Source organism: Pristis pectinata, chromosome 1 (genome assembly GCF_009764475.1).
Source record: "Pristis pectinata isolate sPriPec2 chromosome 1, sPriPec2.1.pri, whole genome shotgun sequence".
Taxonomy (NCBI): Eukaryota; Metazoa; Chordata; class Chondrichthyes; order Rhinopristiformes; family Pristidae; genus Pristis; species Pristis pectinata.
The window spans coordinates 101,688,146-101,703,078 of record NC_067405.1 but is presented as its reverse complement, the minus strand read 5'-3'; the positions used below and the strand labels follow the sequence as shown (position 1 = coordinate 101,703,078).

The 14,933-nt window shown below is 40.9% G+C and overlaps 1 protein-coding gene across 3 annotated transcripts in view; it reads right to left on the bottom strand.

Annotated features, from left to right (window-relative positions):
- Positions 1 to 4,706, bottom strand: part of dph6 (diphthamine biosynthesis 6) — a 212,506-nt gene extending 207,800 nt beyond the window's left edge. For all 3 annotated transcript variants that reach the window (XM_052025476.1, XM_052025485.1, XM_052025487.1), the window contains exons 1-2: positions 3,977 to 4,706; positions 2,262 to 2,356 (exon numbers count right to left, since the gene is read on the bottom strand). In XM_052025476.1, coding sequence (XP_051881436.1) covers positions 2,262 to 2,356; positions 3,977 to 3,999 — 118 coding nt within the window. In that variant the 5' untranslated portion in view covers positions 4,000 to 4,706. The remainder of the gene's footprint in view (positions 1 to 2,261; positions 2,357 to 3,976) is intronic.
- Between the last annotated feature and the right edge of the window lie 10,227 nt (positions 4,707 to 14,933).

Below are 14,933 nucleotides of genomic sequence, written 5' to 3'. Positions count from 1 at the left end.
GGGCTTCATATTCACAGTTCACTGAAAGTTGCCTCACAGGTGGATAGAGCAGTTAAGAAGGCCTATGGGATGTTAGCTTTCATAAGTCGTGGGATTGAGTTTAAGAGCCGCGAAGTGATGATGCAGCTTTACAAAACTCTAGTTAGACTACGCTTAGAGTACTGTGTTCAGTTCTGTTCGCCGCATTATAGGAAGGATGTGGAGGCATTGGAGAGGGTGCAGAGGAGACTTACCAGGATGCAGCCTGGATTAGAGCGTATGGAATATGAGGAGAGGCTTAAGGTGCTAGGGCTTTATTCACTGGAAAGGAGGAGGATGAGAGGAGACCTGATAGAGGTATATAAAATATTGAGAGGAATAGATAGAGTAGACAGTCAGCGCCTTCTTCCCAGGGCACCAATGCTCAAGACAAGAGGGCATGGCTTTAAGGTTATGGGTGAGAGGTTCAGGGGAGATGTCAGGGGGAGGTTTTTCACTCAGAGAGTGGTTGGTGCATGGAATGCACTGCCTGGGGTGGTGGTGGAGGCAGATACATTGGACAGGTTCAAGAGTTTGTTGGATAGGCATATGGAGGAATGTGAGATAGAGGGATATGCGGGAGGAAAGGGTTAGATAGTGTGAGGGTGGTTTGATGGACGGCACAACATGGTGGGCCGAATGGCTGTTTTGTGCTGTATGGTTCTATGGTTAAGGATATATTGTCCTTGAAGACAATGAAGCACACATGCACAGAATGATATCTGCACTCCAAGGATTAAATTACAAGAAGAATACAGAAAGTAAGCTGTATTCCCTGGAAATTAGAGAGTTGAAATATAATTTGAAATAAATTCCAGATTGCTAATTCGACTTCAATTCGATAAGCTTTATCTCAGCTAAGTTCAGCCACCACTCTTCAGCACTAAACTCAGCATCTGTACTCCCTGAGCAAATAATGTTTGTCATATCAAATGTTGTACTTAAAATTTAATTCAAGAAAATAAACCCTTCTTTATTCAGTATGTGGGTTGCAAGTAATTAAATTTCAAATCTAGCAAGAAGCTAGTACCCAAGTCTACCTTCATCAATATCCTGAGGGTCCTGGGGGACACCACTGACCAGAAACTCAACTGGACCATAAATACTGTAGCTACAAGAGCAGATAAGAAGCTGATCATCTTGCAGTAAGTGACCTACCTCTGAACATCCTAACGCCTTTTCATCATCTATAAAGAGCAAGTCAAGAGTGAAATGAAATACCATCTGCTTGCTCCAACAACTCCCTAGAAGGTCGACACCATCCAGGATAAATTGCCCCACTTAAATGTCACTCCATCCACCATGCTATACACTAATTCCTCCTGTCACCCTTGCACAATTACAAAGTGTCCTGCATCTACTTGGACAAACCACACTGACAGTACCTACCAAGCCTGCATCTTCTACCACCAAGGACAAGGGGTCCAGGTGCATCGGAGCACCAGCACTGCAGGTACCCCACTAAGTTGCACACCACCCTGGCTTCATTCATCATCATTGGACCTAAATCCTGGAAATGCTTCTCAACAGGACTGGGGAAGTACCAGAAGTACTGTAGCAGTTCAAGAAAGTGGTTCACCACTGCATTATCAAGGCCAATAAGGAATGGCCAATAAATTCCAGCATTGCCAATGATGCCCAGACCCCTCAGGATAATGCATTCCATTTTTATTTCAGATTTTCAGCACCTGATGTTTTTCCTACTTTTTAGCAACCTGCAATGGCATCCCTTCCTATGCTTGACCCGAGTCCTCAAGGATCTACCCCTCTATATTTCCCACTTACACAATGTCTGTCAGCAACATAGTGTGAAAACACATCAAGTTCCACATGCACTAACAATACTCACCTTTATCTGCCACCACCTATCTTTACACTCCACAGTCTCTGACACATCACACTGCATGCCCAATAGATCATATTTGATATATTGATAGCAGGGGAATTCCAGACTGTGACAGTACTCGGAGATTGCTGTTCACGTGTGATATTAGCATCTGGAAACAATGGTGATGCATCCTAAATTGTAATTCCTCATTAAGCACAGTGTCCATACTTGGGAATATAGTCCACACCTGAAATGTCCACATATTTAAGCCTGATCCATAAAGGAACAAGTTTGTTTACTTGGAGAATAGCACATATGAAATTGAAAAGTATACCTCTATCTCACTTTGCAAGCTTCAAGGTCAGTCCACATTGATAAAGGTTGACTATCTGATACATTAATGGGAAAGGCTTACCTTTATGATTGGCAGGTCTTAAATTAGCTAAAGCCACAATTTCATGTCCAGCTGCCACACACTGCATCATATTGTAACAGCTGTCCTTTCCACCACTACAAAGAAAAATTAAAATCAATTCAGTTTCATCAAATTCACAGCTGATAAGTCACTCTTTCACCATCATCATCACTACATATTCCAATACAACTTAAAGCAGTTCAGCTTAATAGCAAAAATATTTAGAACTTCATCTCAATTCCATGTTAAACTTTTATGATTAGTAAGCACACCTCAGAATCAAAAAGCAACTTGCATTTGTATAGTACATTTAAAAGAGAAAACATTTTAAGAAGCTTCAGAAAAGTGTAATCAAACAAAAATCAGTAACATCCAGAGGTGAAGATACTAAGACACGTTACTCAAAGAGATCGGTTTAAACATGGCTCAAAGGTAGACTTTTAGCACCTTAATCTAGACACTTGAAAACTCAGACAGATGTGGTAGAAGTGAAAAATTGAAGAAGTGTGGTGTTTTCAGAGGTGGATAACATTGGAGACAAAATGGGATGGAGGGAATAAGACTTTTACATTTTAATTGGTCACTCGGTTCAGTGATCAGTCAGCAATGTGGACTTGGTCACTGGTAAAAGAAAATGAACAGTAGAATTTTGGATGCTTAAACTTATGGAGTGCGATGCTTGACAAAGTGACCAGGAAAGCATCGGAAACATTCACTGATGGTGACAAGAGCATTGCTGCAGGCTCCTACAGCAGACTGGCTGAAAAACACTTTAGAAGAAGGTGGGTTGGAGCAAGGCAAAACTGATGTTGTAGAGGAGGAGAAATTATGTAATCCTTGTGAGAGCCAAGATACAGATTAGGAACTCAAGTCAGGATCAAATGAGATGTTGAATTATCAAAAACTTAGCTCAATATGATACTGTGGGTGGAATGGCAATTGTAGCACATGTCAAAAAACAGGATTTATTTGACTGGGCCACACTTAAGCTCCTTGGGAAATAGTTGTGGGCAGTCTGACAACACAGTAGGACGAAAACTAAGCCCACATCTACCATGATGTTTTTAAATGCCAATTTCTAAATAAGAAAAAACAAGAATAGATCCACAGCAGACCAGGTTTGGTAGTACAGGGCCAGAGAAATCATTGCTGGAAGTGCTCCAGATATTGTTGGATAGTAACTAGGAATCAAAATACAATCTTGACATAATTGGTAGAGCATGGCATTGTCCACCACATGAAAAGTATTGAAATGAAGATGAATGTGAAGGAATAATGTGGCAGTCACATCAGATATCACTTGAGACCTTGACTAAGGTAGCCTGTTTACTCTGCAAGCAAGGAATTTCATTGCCCCCTGGTGTATATGACAATAAACAAATCTGAACGAAACAAGGAAAATATTCAGGTTGAGAGTCTGAGGAAGTTTAGGAATGTGGAAAACATCAAATTTTATAGCAACATCTGAGTTTCTTGTACTAAAAATGAATTGATAGTGGAGAGAGTTGGCTGTGGAAGGGGTTCAAATGCTAGTTTAGCACACCACATTAATCGTAAAATTGGAGAAAGATGCTTTGCTTTGTGCATTGCACAGAGCAAAGCCTGGTATAATCCTAGCTGTAAACTAGTCACATCTAGCAATTGCACAATCCAAAGGTAAAAGGTAACCACAGAGAATGTTCATTACTGCTGCTGGCATGGAGATGTTAATTTACCTGACTAGAGCAATTACTCTCATTTTGATCAGAAGGAATGAGTGCGACAGGATTTTCAAGTTTACGGAGTTAGTAAAGTCTTGTGTTTAACTCCTCTTTGAGTGCTTGGCCAACTCTCCCTGCTCTTAGCAGTCCCAGTCTGGTCTGTCTGCCTCTCCCCCTAATCCCAGCCTCTTCCAATATTTCTGGCATTCCAGACCTCTATTTAATTACCCTTTCTTCTTTCAGGTCCCTGTTTTTCTCCAAATGTTACTTTATCTCCCAGTCTCTCTCTCTCTCTCTGAAGCCAGATCTTTCCTTCCTCAAGCACAATCTTCCATCCCCATTCCTCGTCCAGCCTTTTTTGTTCTGCTTTCTCAGTATCTCCTACCTCCTCCTCTCTCTGGTCTATTCCATTCTCACCATCCCCCAAACCCACAACAATCTTCTCTCTATTCTCTTGCACTCTTCTTTCTTTGTCGTTCACTTCCTCCTCTCCTCATTCTCAATTGGTACCTATCCCCTACCTCCCCTCTCTCCCTCCTCACTTTTCCTCCTCTCTCCCCTCGTTCTTTTTATTCCCTCCCTACTCCTCTGCCCCTACTCCTCTTCCTTTTTCTCTCTGCTTCTATCTCCTTCTATCTTGGTCTCCGCCTCTCTCTCCTCTCCTTATCTTTGCCTCTCTCCCTCCTGCCTCCCTCTATCTCTCCCCCTCTATCCTTTTCTATCCTTCTCCCTCTCCCTCCTTCTATCCCTCTATCCCTCCTTCTCTCTCCCTCCCTCTATCCCTCCTTATCTCTCCCTCCCTCTATCCCTCCTTATCTCTCCCTCTACCCCTCCTCTCTCCTCCTCTCTCCCTCCTCTCTCCCTCCTCCTCTCTATCCCTCCTTATCTCTCCCTCTACCCCTCCTCTCTATCCCTCCTTATCTCTCCCTCTACCCCTCCTTTCTCCTCCTCTCTCCTCCTCTCTATCCCTCCTCTCTCCTCCTCTCTATCCCTCCTCTCTCCTCCTCTCTATCCCTCCTCTCTCTCCCTCCTCTCTATCCCTCCTTATCTCTCCCTCTACCCCTCCTCTCTATCCCTCCTCTCTCTCCCTCCTCTCTCTCCTCTCTCTATCCCTCCTTATCTCTCCCTCTACCCCTCCTCTCTATCCCTCCTCTCTCTCCCTCCTCCTCTATCCCTCCTTATCTCTCCCTCTACCCCTCCTCTCTCCTCCTCTCTATCCCTCCTCCTCTCTATCCCTCCTTATCTCTCCCTCTACCACTCCTCTCTCCTCCTCTCTCCCTCCTCCTCTCTATCCCTCCTTATCTCTCTCTCCCTCCTCCCTCTCCACCGGTGCAGCTGCCACTGAGGACCCCGTCCCGAGGACCCCGGTCCTGCTGCCCTGGCAGTGCCTGAACCCAATGCGAATCCTGGCACCTTCACCCCGCCGCCGCAATGTCGTCGCCGGTCACCGGAGGCAGAAGGCGAACACTGGGGACTCAACGGACCGCCACCCTGCGCGGCTGAGGCAGTCTATGTGAATGTAATTGACGACGCAAGGAGCCGACCATGAAATGCAAAGGTCCTCCCTGCCGGTCTGAAGCAAGGGCGGGGCTTGCTGTCCTGACGTCACGAGGGGCGGGGCGATGCTGGGCCATCACTGGGGGGCGGGGCTTGCTGGAGTGAACTCTCTGTCTGGGTTCCTCTGCCACTTGCTGCGGACAGTAACATTGTTTGGCTTTCTACCTCTCTGCTTATAAAGAAATATGCGGAAATTGGGGCTAAATTATCCTTGTGCCTCTAACGGTTCAGGAACTGAGCCATGCACTGTTCTCCCAAACCCAGACATTGCTCAACTCCTTGTGCAGGAGCCCCTGCAGGTCAACACCCATGTGCACAACCCCCTCAGAATTAATGCTGTAGAGGACGGTGGCACAGCTAGAAATCCCAGTGTCTTTCCTCGTCAGTCTCTGAGTACTGTGCAAAGGGAGGTCTGTTTCATTGAAATTAATTTCCACAGGCATTAATTTCCACCGTTGTGTAATAGTTAACCAACTGCTGGAAAATGGGTACAGACAGGTGCTTGACGGCACAGACATGAAGAGCCAAAGGAACCGTTTATGTGCTCTATAACTTCATGACCCTTTTAAACATGTGTAGCTTATTTTGATGATGTGTTTGAGGGGGTGGGGGAGGAAGCAGAATACTGTAATTTTCTTTAAATTTAATGAACCACAGTGAGTCACATTAGAACATAGAAAACCTACAGCACATACAGGCCCTTTGGCCCACAAAGTTGTGCCGAACATGTTCCTACCTTAGAAATTATTTGGCTTACCCATAGCCCTCTATTTTACTAAGCTCCATGTACCTATCCAAAAGTTTCTTAAAAGACCCTATCGTATCCGCCTCCACCATCGCTGCCGGCAGCCCATTCCGCGCACTCACCACTCTCTGAGTAAAAAAGTACCCCTGACATCTCCTCTGTACCTACTCCCCAGCACCTTAAACCTGTGTCCTCTTGCGGCAACCATTTCAGCCCATTCATACAGACACAAAATGTCTATTCAAATGGGGCATCATAATATCAATGAGACCCACTGCAAATTCCTGCCCTGAACTTGCATATATCATGGAGGGACCAAAGCAATCACTTGGCCAGCCCGATGTCATGATAGGTTCAATGCAAGGTCACAAGGACCAATAAAAATGTGTGGTGACTCCATTTTAGAGCTATACCCAATGAAGTGTAAAATCTAAATAATAATTTCTCCTTTACTGGCATTGGTTTCAGATGTTAGCTGGCAACAGTCAGATGTCTTTCTTCAACTGGCAGATAACTGTTGAGCTCACTTTATTCTGCACTAATGATTAAATTATCTAAATTAGGCAAAGGTCAGTGCCCAATTTTTATCCTTTCCTGGAAGTCCTTTTGTAATTTTAACTACCTTTGCCCCTTGATCATGAATACCCCGATGACCTGGTAGACAGAACTCTTTGGAGTAATTCTCAAAGGAATTGAAAATTTGTTGCATCCTTTAATGGGTGGGTGATCTGCTTCACAAGGTTATACCCTGTGAGGTACAAATAATTTTAGTCTATTGCAAAAACCATTTGAATCACTATAAGTTGTACATGAAGAAATTCCTTCTGATTCCTCACTTATGGCTTGACAATGATACAACTGTTTTTAAGGTTTCTGTGTGAAAGTTACCTGCTGTGTTTTGGTAATGTTGTAAGTTACAACCAGTACTGGAAGAATGAGTTGCTTTTCTACCTCAGTGATGAGAAGGGTAACTCATTCAATACTGACAGCAGACACTTTTCCATTGTGCTAAAAAGTAGTTTAAGACAACATGATACATCCCCTTTATAAGTAATGTTCATCCCTCCCGTTATCCATATATCACTAGATTACATGCAAGTGATTTGTCAGTATAAGTATATTCATATAATTGTAACATTTTACTATAATTAGCTTCATGTGCCCAGCAATCTGTTGTGTACAACAACAATCTAAACTCACTTTCATTCTTTTGTTAATAATGACAAGTTTTACCCTCAATTTGTCCCATGATGTGAATCTTATACAACAGTTGTCAGTTTGACTCCCAAACCATGGTAAATAAATATGAATCCAATAAGCCCCACTGGTATAGACACAATTGCAAGGTACCTCCATTATATTCAATTGTACTGTCAAATTAAACAAAGGTGTCTTTTTCCTGCCATTCATAATCAGATACCAACTAGGTAATGTCTAATTTATGAGGTCTTCTAGTCCATGATTTAACATTCTTTCAGCATTATAAATAAATGCACACATAATGGCAGATGAAGCATACGAGTCTATTATACTTTATTTTGTAAATTTTACCCATAGTTGCACTAGTCATGTTGACAATTTCCTAAAACGACATTATTTTGTCCATTCCTTCTTTATTAATCCTTTACTATTGTTCATGCCAGAGGATAGACCATTCAACTGCTCAGTTAATTTGTCTTATTCATAATATTAATTTAATTTATCTAATCCATTCCAAACGATCTCAATATTGGATCTAATCCACCAGCTAATCCTTAATGGACCTTCTTTGACTGGATCGTGTTGACCTTGAACTGCACTCCATCAAAAACCCTGGTCAAATTGGTATCTGATTATAAATACCAGGGGAAAGACAATCTTTGCTTAGTTTGACAATAGGAGTCCATATTTGCAACTAAGCACATTCTTGGTAAACCCGCAATGCTTACTGGCTGTTTTATTCTGCATTCTAGGGTTAATGATGAACCATGTTGTATAATCACAGCTTGATTTTTTTAGCTCCATCAGCAAAATTTCTAATATCTTGTCAAAACTGTTCTCATAGTTTGATTAATAATTGTAGTGTCAGCATCATCATGAGAAAGTATTTATATCTGGATTACTTATCAGACAAATTCTGCCCAATTTCTATAGTCTGTAAGTGACGAATGTGATGCTTGTGATGCCAGCTAGTACTTTTATGTTTCTTTTTGTCTTTTGGGTCACTTATGATTAGTAACTTGAAGGAGGTCAATCATGTAACCTCGGATGCTTCGCAGAACATTGGTGCTTTTGGTATTGCCAAATATATCTTGGAGTATTCATTGGTTATCCAATCATCACTTCAGAGGGCCTTTACACAATTGACCTTTTGTTGCTCCCGATGATTAAACGTGAGAGATACGTGCAACGTTTCTGCATTCCAATTGTTTCCTCTGGTATTGTAAAACATTCCCTGCAAGATGTCCATTTTGATTATCCACCCAGACTGATAGTTCTCATCTGTAGGTGACCTCACATAGCAACAAGCCTGCAGCTAGAGCATAGTTTTAGTTTCCCAAGGAATGCCTCACTCTATTGATGAATTTGTCCATAATTACCAAACCATGCCAGTGATCTGCACATTGATGTTCATTTTCTGGCCATTTGGCAATTAATCTTATTTCTAGAAATTGTCAGCTGGGCTGATAGGTACACAGGTGGGATGTTAGAATGAACTTAAATTTTTGAGTACCTTCTGAATAATCCTTTCCGAGTAGATATCCTGACACTTAGCCGTTACACTTAATTTCATAACTTTCAATTGTCATGATGATTTCATGATTTATTATTGTATGTGTTAAATGATTCTAATATTTAAAACAGATCTAAATCCACAATACAGTTTGTGATCTGATGTGGTATTAGTTAATGGTCAGTTGTGGCCCATTTGGTGGCACACTTTTCCTTGGTTGCAAAGGTTGTAGATTCGAGAACCATTGCAGAGACCTGAGCACATAAGTCCAGGACAATACTGGTATATAGTTCTGAAAGAATACTGCACTGTTTGAGTTCCATCTTTCAGATGAGTCATTAAACTTAGGCCCCATCATTTCTCTCAGGTGGATGCAAAAGAGACCATCAGACTAGAACAGGGAAATCGGTATTTCTAAAGTGATTATCTGGTTATTATTATATTGCTGGTTTGTGAGGTTTGTTTATCCGTTAATTGCCAACTTTCCAACATTTCAACAGTGACTGTACTTCAAAAGTATATCGTTGGCTGTAAAGAATTTTGAGATGCCGTTAAGTTTGCTAATATAAATGCAAGTTGTTTTTGAGGTTCTTAATACCTACTTCCAATGGCTCCACTGTTGTCTAATATGAAAACAAGTGGTATGGTGCTGAAACTCTCTGTGCAACTTTGATCAGGTAATGGCTTCAATTTATTCACTCAATTCTCAGATAAAACACTGGAAGTTACACCACACTCTTGCTGGAATTTGGAGCACATTACCAACACGGATGTGATGCTTTAAGTTACCAGGTTACATTAAGTGTGCTGCTTTTAATTTTTTTTTCTCACTTGGTTTACCTGAAGATGGTCACTCAGGCTTGAATTTAGTTCCACCTTTGCTAAAGTAGCCCATCCATGTGGAAGCCTTAAAAAAGAGGGTGAATTACCTAATCCATTATTGTAAATCATTATATCATAGAATCGTACAACACAGAAACAGGCTCTTCGGCCCACCACCTCCATGCCAACCGTTACATCCACCTATATTGATTCCATTTACTGTATCAGTTCCATAGCCTTATAAGTCTTGGCAATATAAATGCTTGTTTAGATGCTTCCTAAATGTTGTGAGGGTATCTGCCTCCACCACCTCCTCGGGCAACATGTTCCAGATTCCAACCACTCTGCATCTGAAAAAAATTCCCCTTCAGATCCTCTCTAAAACATCTACCTTCACCTTAAACTTATACCTTGGACGTTCCCACAATGGGAAAAATATTCTTACCATCTACTCTATCTAAGCTCCCTCATAATTTTGTATACCTCTGTCAAGTCACCCCTCAGCCTCCTCTGCGCCACAGAAAACAAACCCAGCCTGTCCAATCTCTCCTTGTAAATGAAGTGCTCTGATCCAGGTGAAACTTTTCTGCCCTCTCTCCAGTGCAATTGCATCTAGTATTGTGGTTAAACCAAACGCAGGCAATGTTTAATACCCACGTACCTGTACCACTTAGATAATAAGTAATTGTAGGAAAGCAAGTTTTCTTTTTTCTTCCCCAACCCAATGGTGCTGACACCAATGAAAACGCTCTTGCATCTTGCCAGGCTGAGGTGATCCAAGTCAGTGCAAACCAGTTGTCAAACCTGGGATTTTCCAAATCATTTTTATCTCACTATAATGTAGTACGATCCCTCATCCTATCAATCCATCAGGTGCTCTTCACACAATGTTAATTCTACAAAGCATTCATTAAGTGTTCCTAGATTACTGGTAGTGATAAGGTTATATCCACGATGGTAAAAGCCCTTCAATTTTAATTTTAAAGGGAAATAAATCACAGAATATCTTCTACCCCAGGACACTCAAAAGATAGTTTGCTAAACTATGCAATATTGTAACAATTGAATAAAGGCTCAATCCGATTTTCTACTTATGAATCCTCCAAATTGACATCACAGTTATTTTGGAGGTGGTTGGAAGTTTAAGTTAATAAATATTTGCATATTCATTCCACAGTGTTTCCAATTCTTTCTCACTAATAGGATTTGTTTTACCACAGATCATTATTTATGTCTGACTACAATAATTATACCAACCTACTTGATCCCACATTGATATTGTTAGTGTGCAGCCAAGACCAGCGTCTCCCGTGAGTTGTTTCATGATAATGAAATAAACCATTCATTTCCACATTTTGCATGATAAATTGACTGATTTGTCATTTGTTTTCACCATGACAACAGCTACCAGCAAACCTTGGACTTGTTTCTGAAATACCACCCTTTAGACAGGAGAAATTGGCTGGATGTGAGGTCAGTGGTGAAGCAGTGGTGCTCTTCACTGATCTTCAAGAAAATTGCTGGGATCTGTGGCTTGGATTTCACTCTCCTTGATGTTACTTGCTGCCAGGCACTGGTTCATGAGATCCCTGGAATCAACAGACAGAAATGTCATCAAGCCAATCATAATTTTCAGCTAATACTTCAAACATTTTCCAAGATGCTGAAACTACACAGATAAAATTAAGAAAGAAACTGGAATAGCAAAGATTTTTAAATAACATTATTATTTTTAAAATCTTTGCATTTTAAAATATTAATCCAAGGAATTTAGGTTCCACGCACAGGAACTTGATAATGACTGATATGAAGGAAAGAAAATCATTTAGGCCTCGTAGCTCCATCACACTTGAGGGAGTATTTGACAGCAAAAATACCTTCATTGGGAGTTCATTAGGAGATTTGGTATGTCACCAAAGACTCTTGCAAATTTCTACAGATGTACAGTGGAGAACATTCTGATTGGTTGCATCACTGTTTGGTATGGAGGTTCCAATGTGCAGGATCAAAAGATGCTGCAGAGGGTTGTAGACTCAGCCAGCTCCATCACGGGCACAACCCTCCTGACCATCAAGGACGTCTTCAAGCAGCAGTGCCTCAAGAAGGGGGCATCCATCATTAAGGACCCTCACCACCCGGGACATGCCCTCTTCTCGTTACTACCATGCAGGAGGAGAAGACCCACACTCAATGTTTCAGGAACAGCCGTCAGATTTCTGAACAGTCCATGAACCCATGAATACTACCTGATCATTCCTCTCTTTCACTATTTATTTATTTTTGTAACAGCGTAATATTTACGTCTTTATGTCTTGTACTGTACTGCTGCCACAAAATAACAAATGTCATGACATATGTAAGTGATATTAAACTTGATTCTGATTCTGCATCTGATTCTGAAATATCTAAAGTTCCTTTCTGTCCCTTGGTGAAAGAGCAGGAACAGATAAATTTCCATGTTTAACTGTACGTGTGTTCTCCATAACTTGCTGTCAGACCTCCCCGACTATCATGTTAACAGCAATTGGAGTCACTGTAATCTCTCACTGCGAATTTTATCACTGTCAAAAATCTTTCAGGCTATGCCTTATCTATCAATGTCACTTCTAAATTTCTTCTAAAAAGATGGGTGTAGCATTAATCAAGTTTAGTTCCAGTTCTTCATTATTGTTTAATATTAAATTCATTGAGGAGAAAAGAAGCCAGAGTTGTTTAAAGAATCTTCATCTTACAGATCGACACTGGATTGTACTTGTAGATCAATGGTACGTTTCTGATTTTGATAGCAGAATTACATGAGTACCAACATACCACTCAGTTAGTACCACTCATTCAAAAATTGTGGTGTAGACACTGAATGTGCTATTAGGGAGATAAACTTATATATTTTTCTGAATTGTGTAAATATTGACTATTATCTCTACTTGAATGTTTTTGTGTTTTATTGAAGGTGTCGGGGAAAAAAATAGCATAAGCAAAGCCAAGAACATTAAATTGCTATGAAGGCTGATGTAAAGACAAACACCCTTGGTAGTTAAGTCAAGACTCCCATGAGGGAGAATTTCTTCTTAGAATGAGGTAGAGTGTAAAATCTCTGCAGGATGCTGTATTTCTAAAATAAAACACAACAAAACTGGATTGCAGTATCATTGTCAGTGTGTTACCATTTTTGACATGGATGTTTTACTTTGTGTCTTCATTGAAAATGTTATGCCCATATTGAAGAAACAATTATTTTTTGCTTTGGATAAAAGTGATATTGTCAGGTTGTAAAGGTTTATGCTGAGCTTCAATAGTCCCTCAATAGGACGGAGTTTCTATAAGAAGTATCTATGATTTAGATTTCTCCTTATTCAGCACTACTGTGGTATAATGATTAAAGATATAGTTCAATTACAGTAATACTATATATATTATCTGGATAGGATACCCACGCACATTTCCCCCATTGTGCTTGTGAATTTCATCAATCAATCAAATTTATTTGCATGTATTACAAATATTTGTATTATGTGATAAACATTTCTGTAGATACTGAATGTATCCATAATCGATAATCAAAATACTGGGCCAAAACATAAAGAGTCGCAATAAATCAGTCTTTTTCCAAGTGGCGGGCAGTGCCGAGTGGAGTCGCACTTCAGTCAGTGCCAGGAAGTCATCAATTCACAAGATATATCAATGATTTAGATGAGGGAATTACATGTAATATATACATGTTTGTGGACAAGTCTGCGTGGTGCTTCAGCTTGTTCCTGTGCAGTGGAAGTCAGGAAGACAGTGGAGATTAAACGCCAGCACAGCTTTGTCATTGGACTCAGCACTGAGAACTCAGTTGTGCTGAGCTGAGAGGCTGAGTACCCTTCACATTTTGCCCCTCACCAACATGCCAGATGTGGCTGTCGTTAAGAAGCATGGCTCCATTTATTTAGACTGAAAAGTTAAGTCAGGTAATTAGCTTGATTTTTTTCCAATGTTTCAATTGATGCTTATAGAAACATAGAGAAAAGGAGGACTGGGCCATTCAGCCCTTCAAGCCCACTTCAATATTCCAGACGATCATGGCTGATTTCAAGTGATCCGTAGTTAATGTAACCCCATTATTTTGAAAAGGATAGTGGGAGAAAACAGGGAATTATAGACCAGTTAGTGTAACATTGCTGATGGAGAAAATGCCAAAGTCCATTGCAAAAGATGTAGTAGCAAACTACTTAGAAAACTGAATCAGACTAAGTCAAGATGAATTTATTGAAGATAAATTACACTAGTGGAATTATTTGAGGATGTAACTCACAGAATAGGTGAGGGAGAGCCAGTGAATGTGATGTATTTGCACTTTCAGAAGGCTTTTTATAAGGTCCTGTGGACAAGGGATGGACATGGACAGAAAGCCAACAAGCAGATAGAAAACAAAGAGTGGCAGTAAATCAGTCCTTTTCCAGAATCATTACTATGTTCCTGTTTTTACCCCATATCTCTTGATCCCTTTACCCCTAAGAACATTATTTGTCTTCTTCTTGAATATATCCTGTGATTAAACTACAACTGCTATCTGTGGTTGAGAATTCCACAGTTTCGTCACTCGGGATGAAGAAATTTCTCCTCATCCCAGTCCTACATTGGCTTACCCCTTATCCTTAGACTGTGATTCCCTTGCCAGGTCTGCCCCCATCATTGGGAAGATTCTCCTTGCATCTAGCTTGTCCAGTCCTGTTAGAATTTTGCAAGTTTCCATGAGATAATCTCTCATTCTTCCAAATGTGACCAGATATGAACCTAATTGACCCCATCTCTCTTCATATGTCAGTTCTGCCATCCCAGTAATTAGTCTACAGCAGTAACATCCTTCCTCGGATAAGGAGATCAAAACTGCACAGAGTACTTAAGGGGTAGTCTTACCAAGGCCCTGTACAAATGCAGCAAGACATCCCTGCTCCTGTACCCAAATCCTCTCAGCATGAATGCCAGCATACCATTTGCCTTCTTAACAGCCTGCTCCACCTGCATGCATACCTTCAGCATTTGCTGCACAGAACACCATGTAGCATCTCCCCCTTCCCAACCTATTGCTATTTGGATAATAATCTTCCCTCCTGTTTTTGCCACCAAAGTGGATAAATGCACATGTATCATGT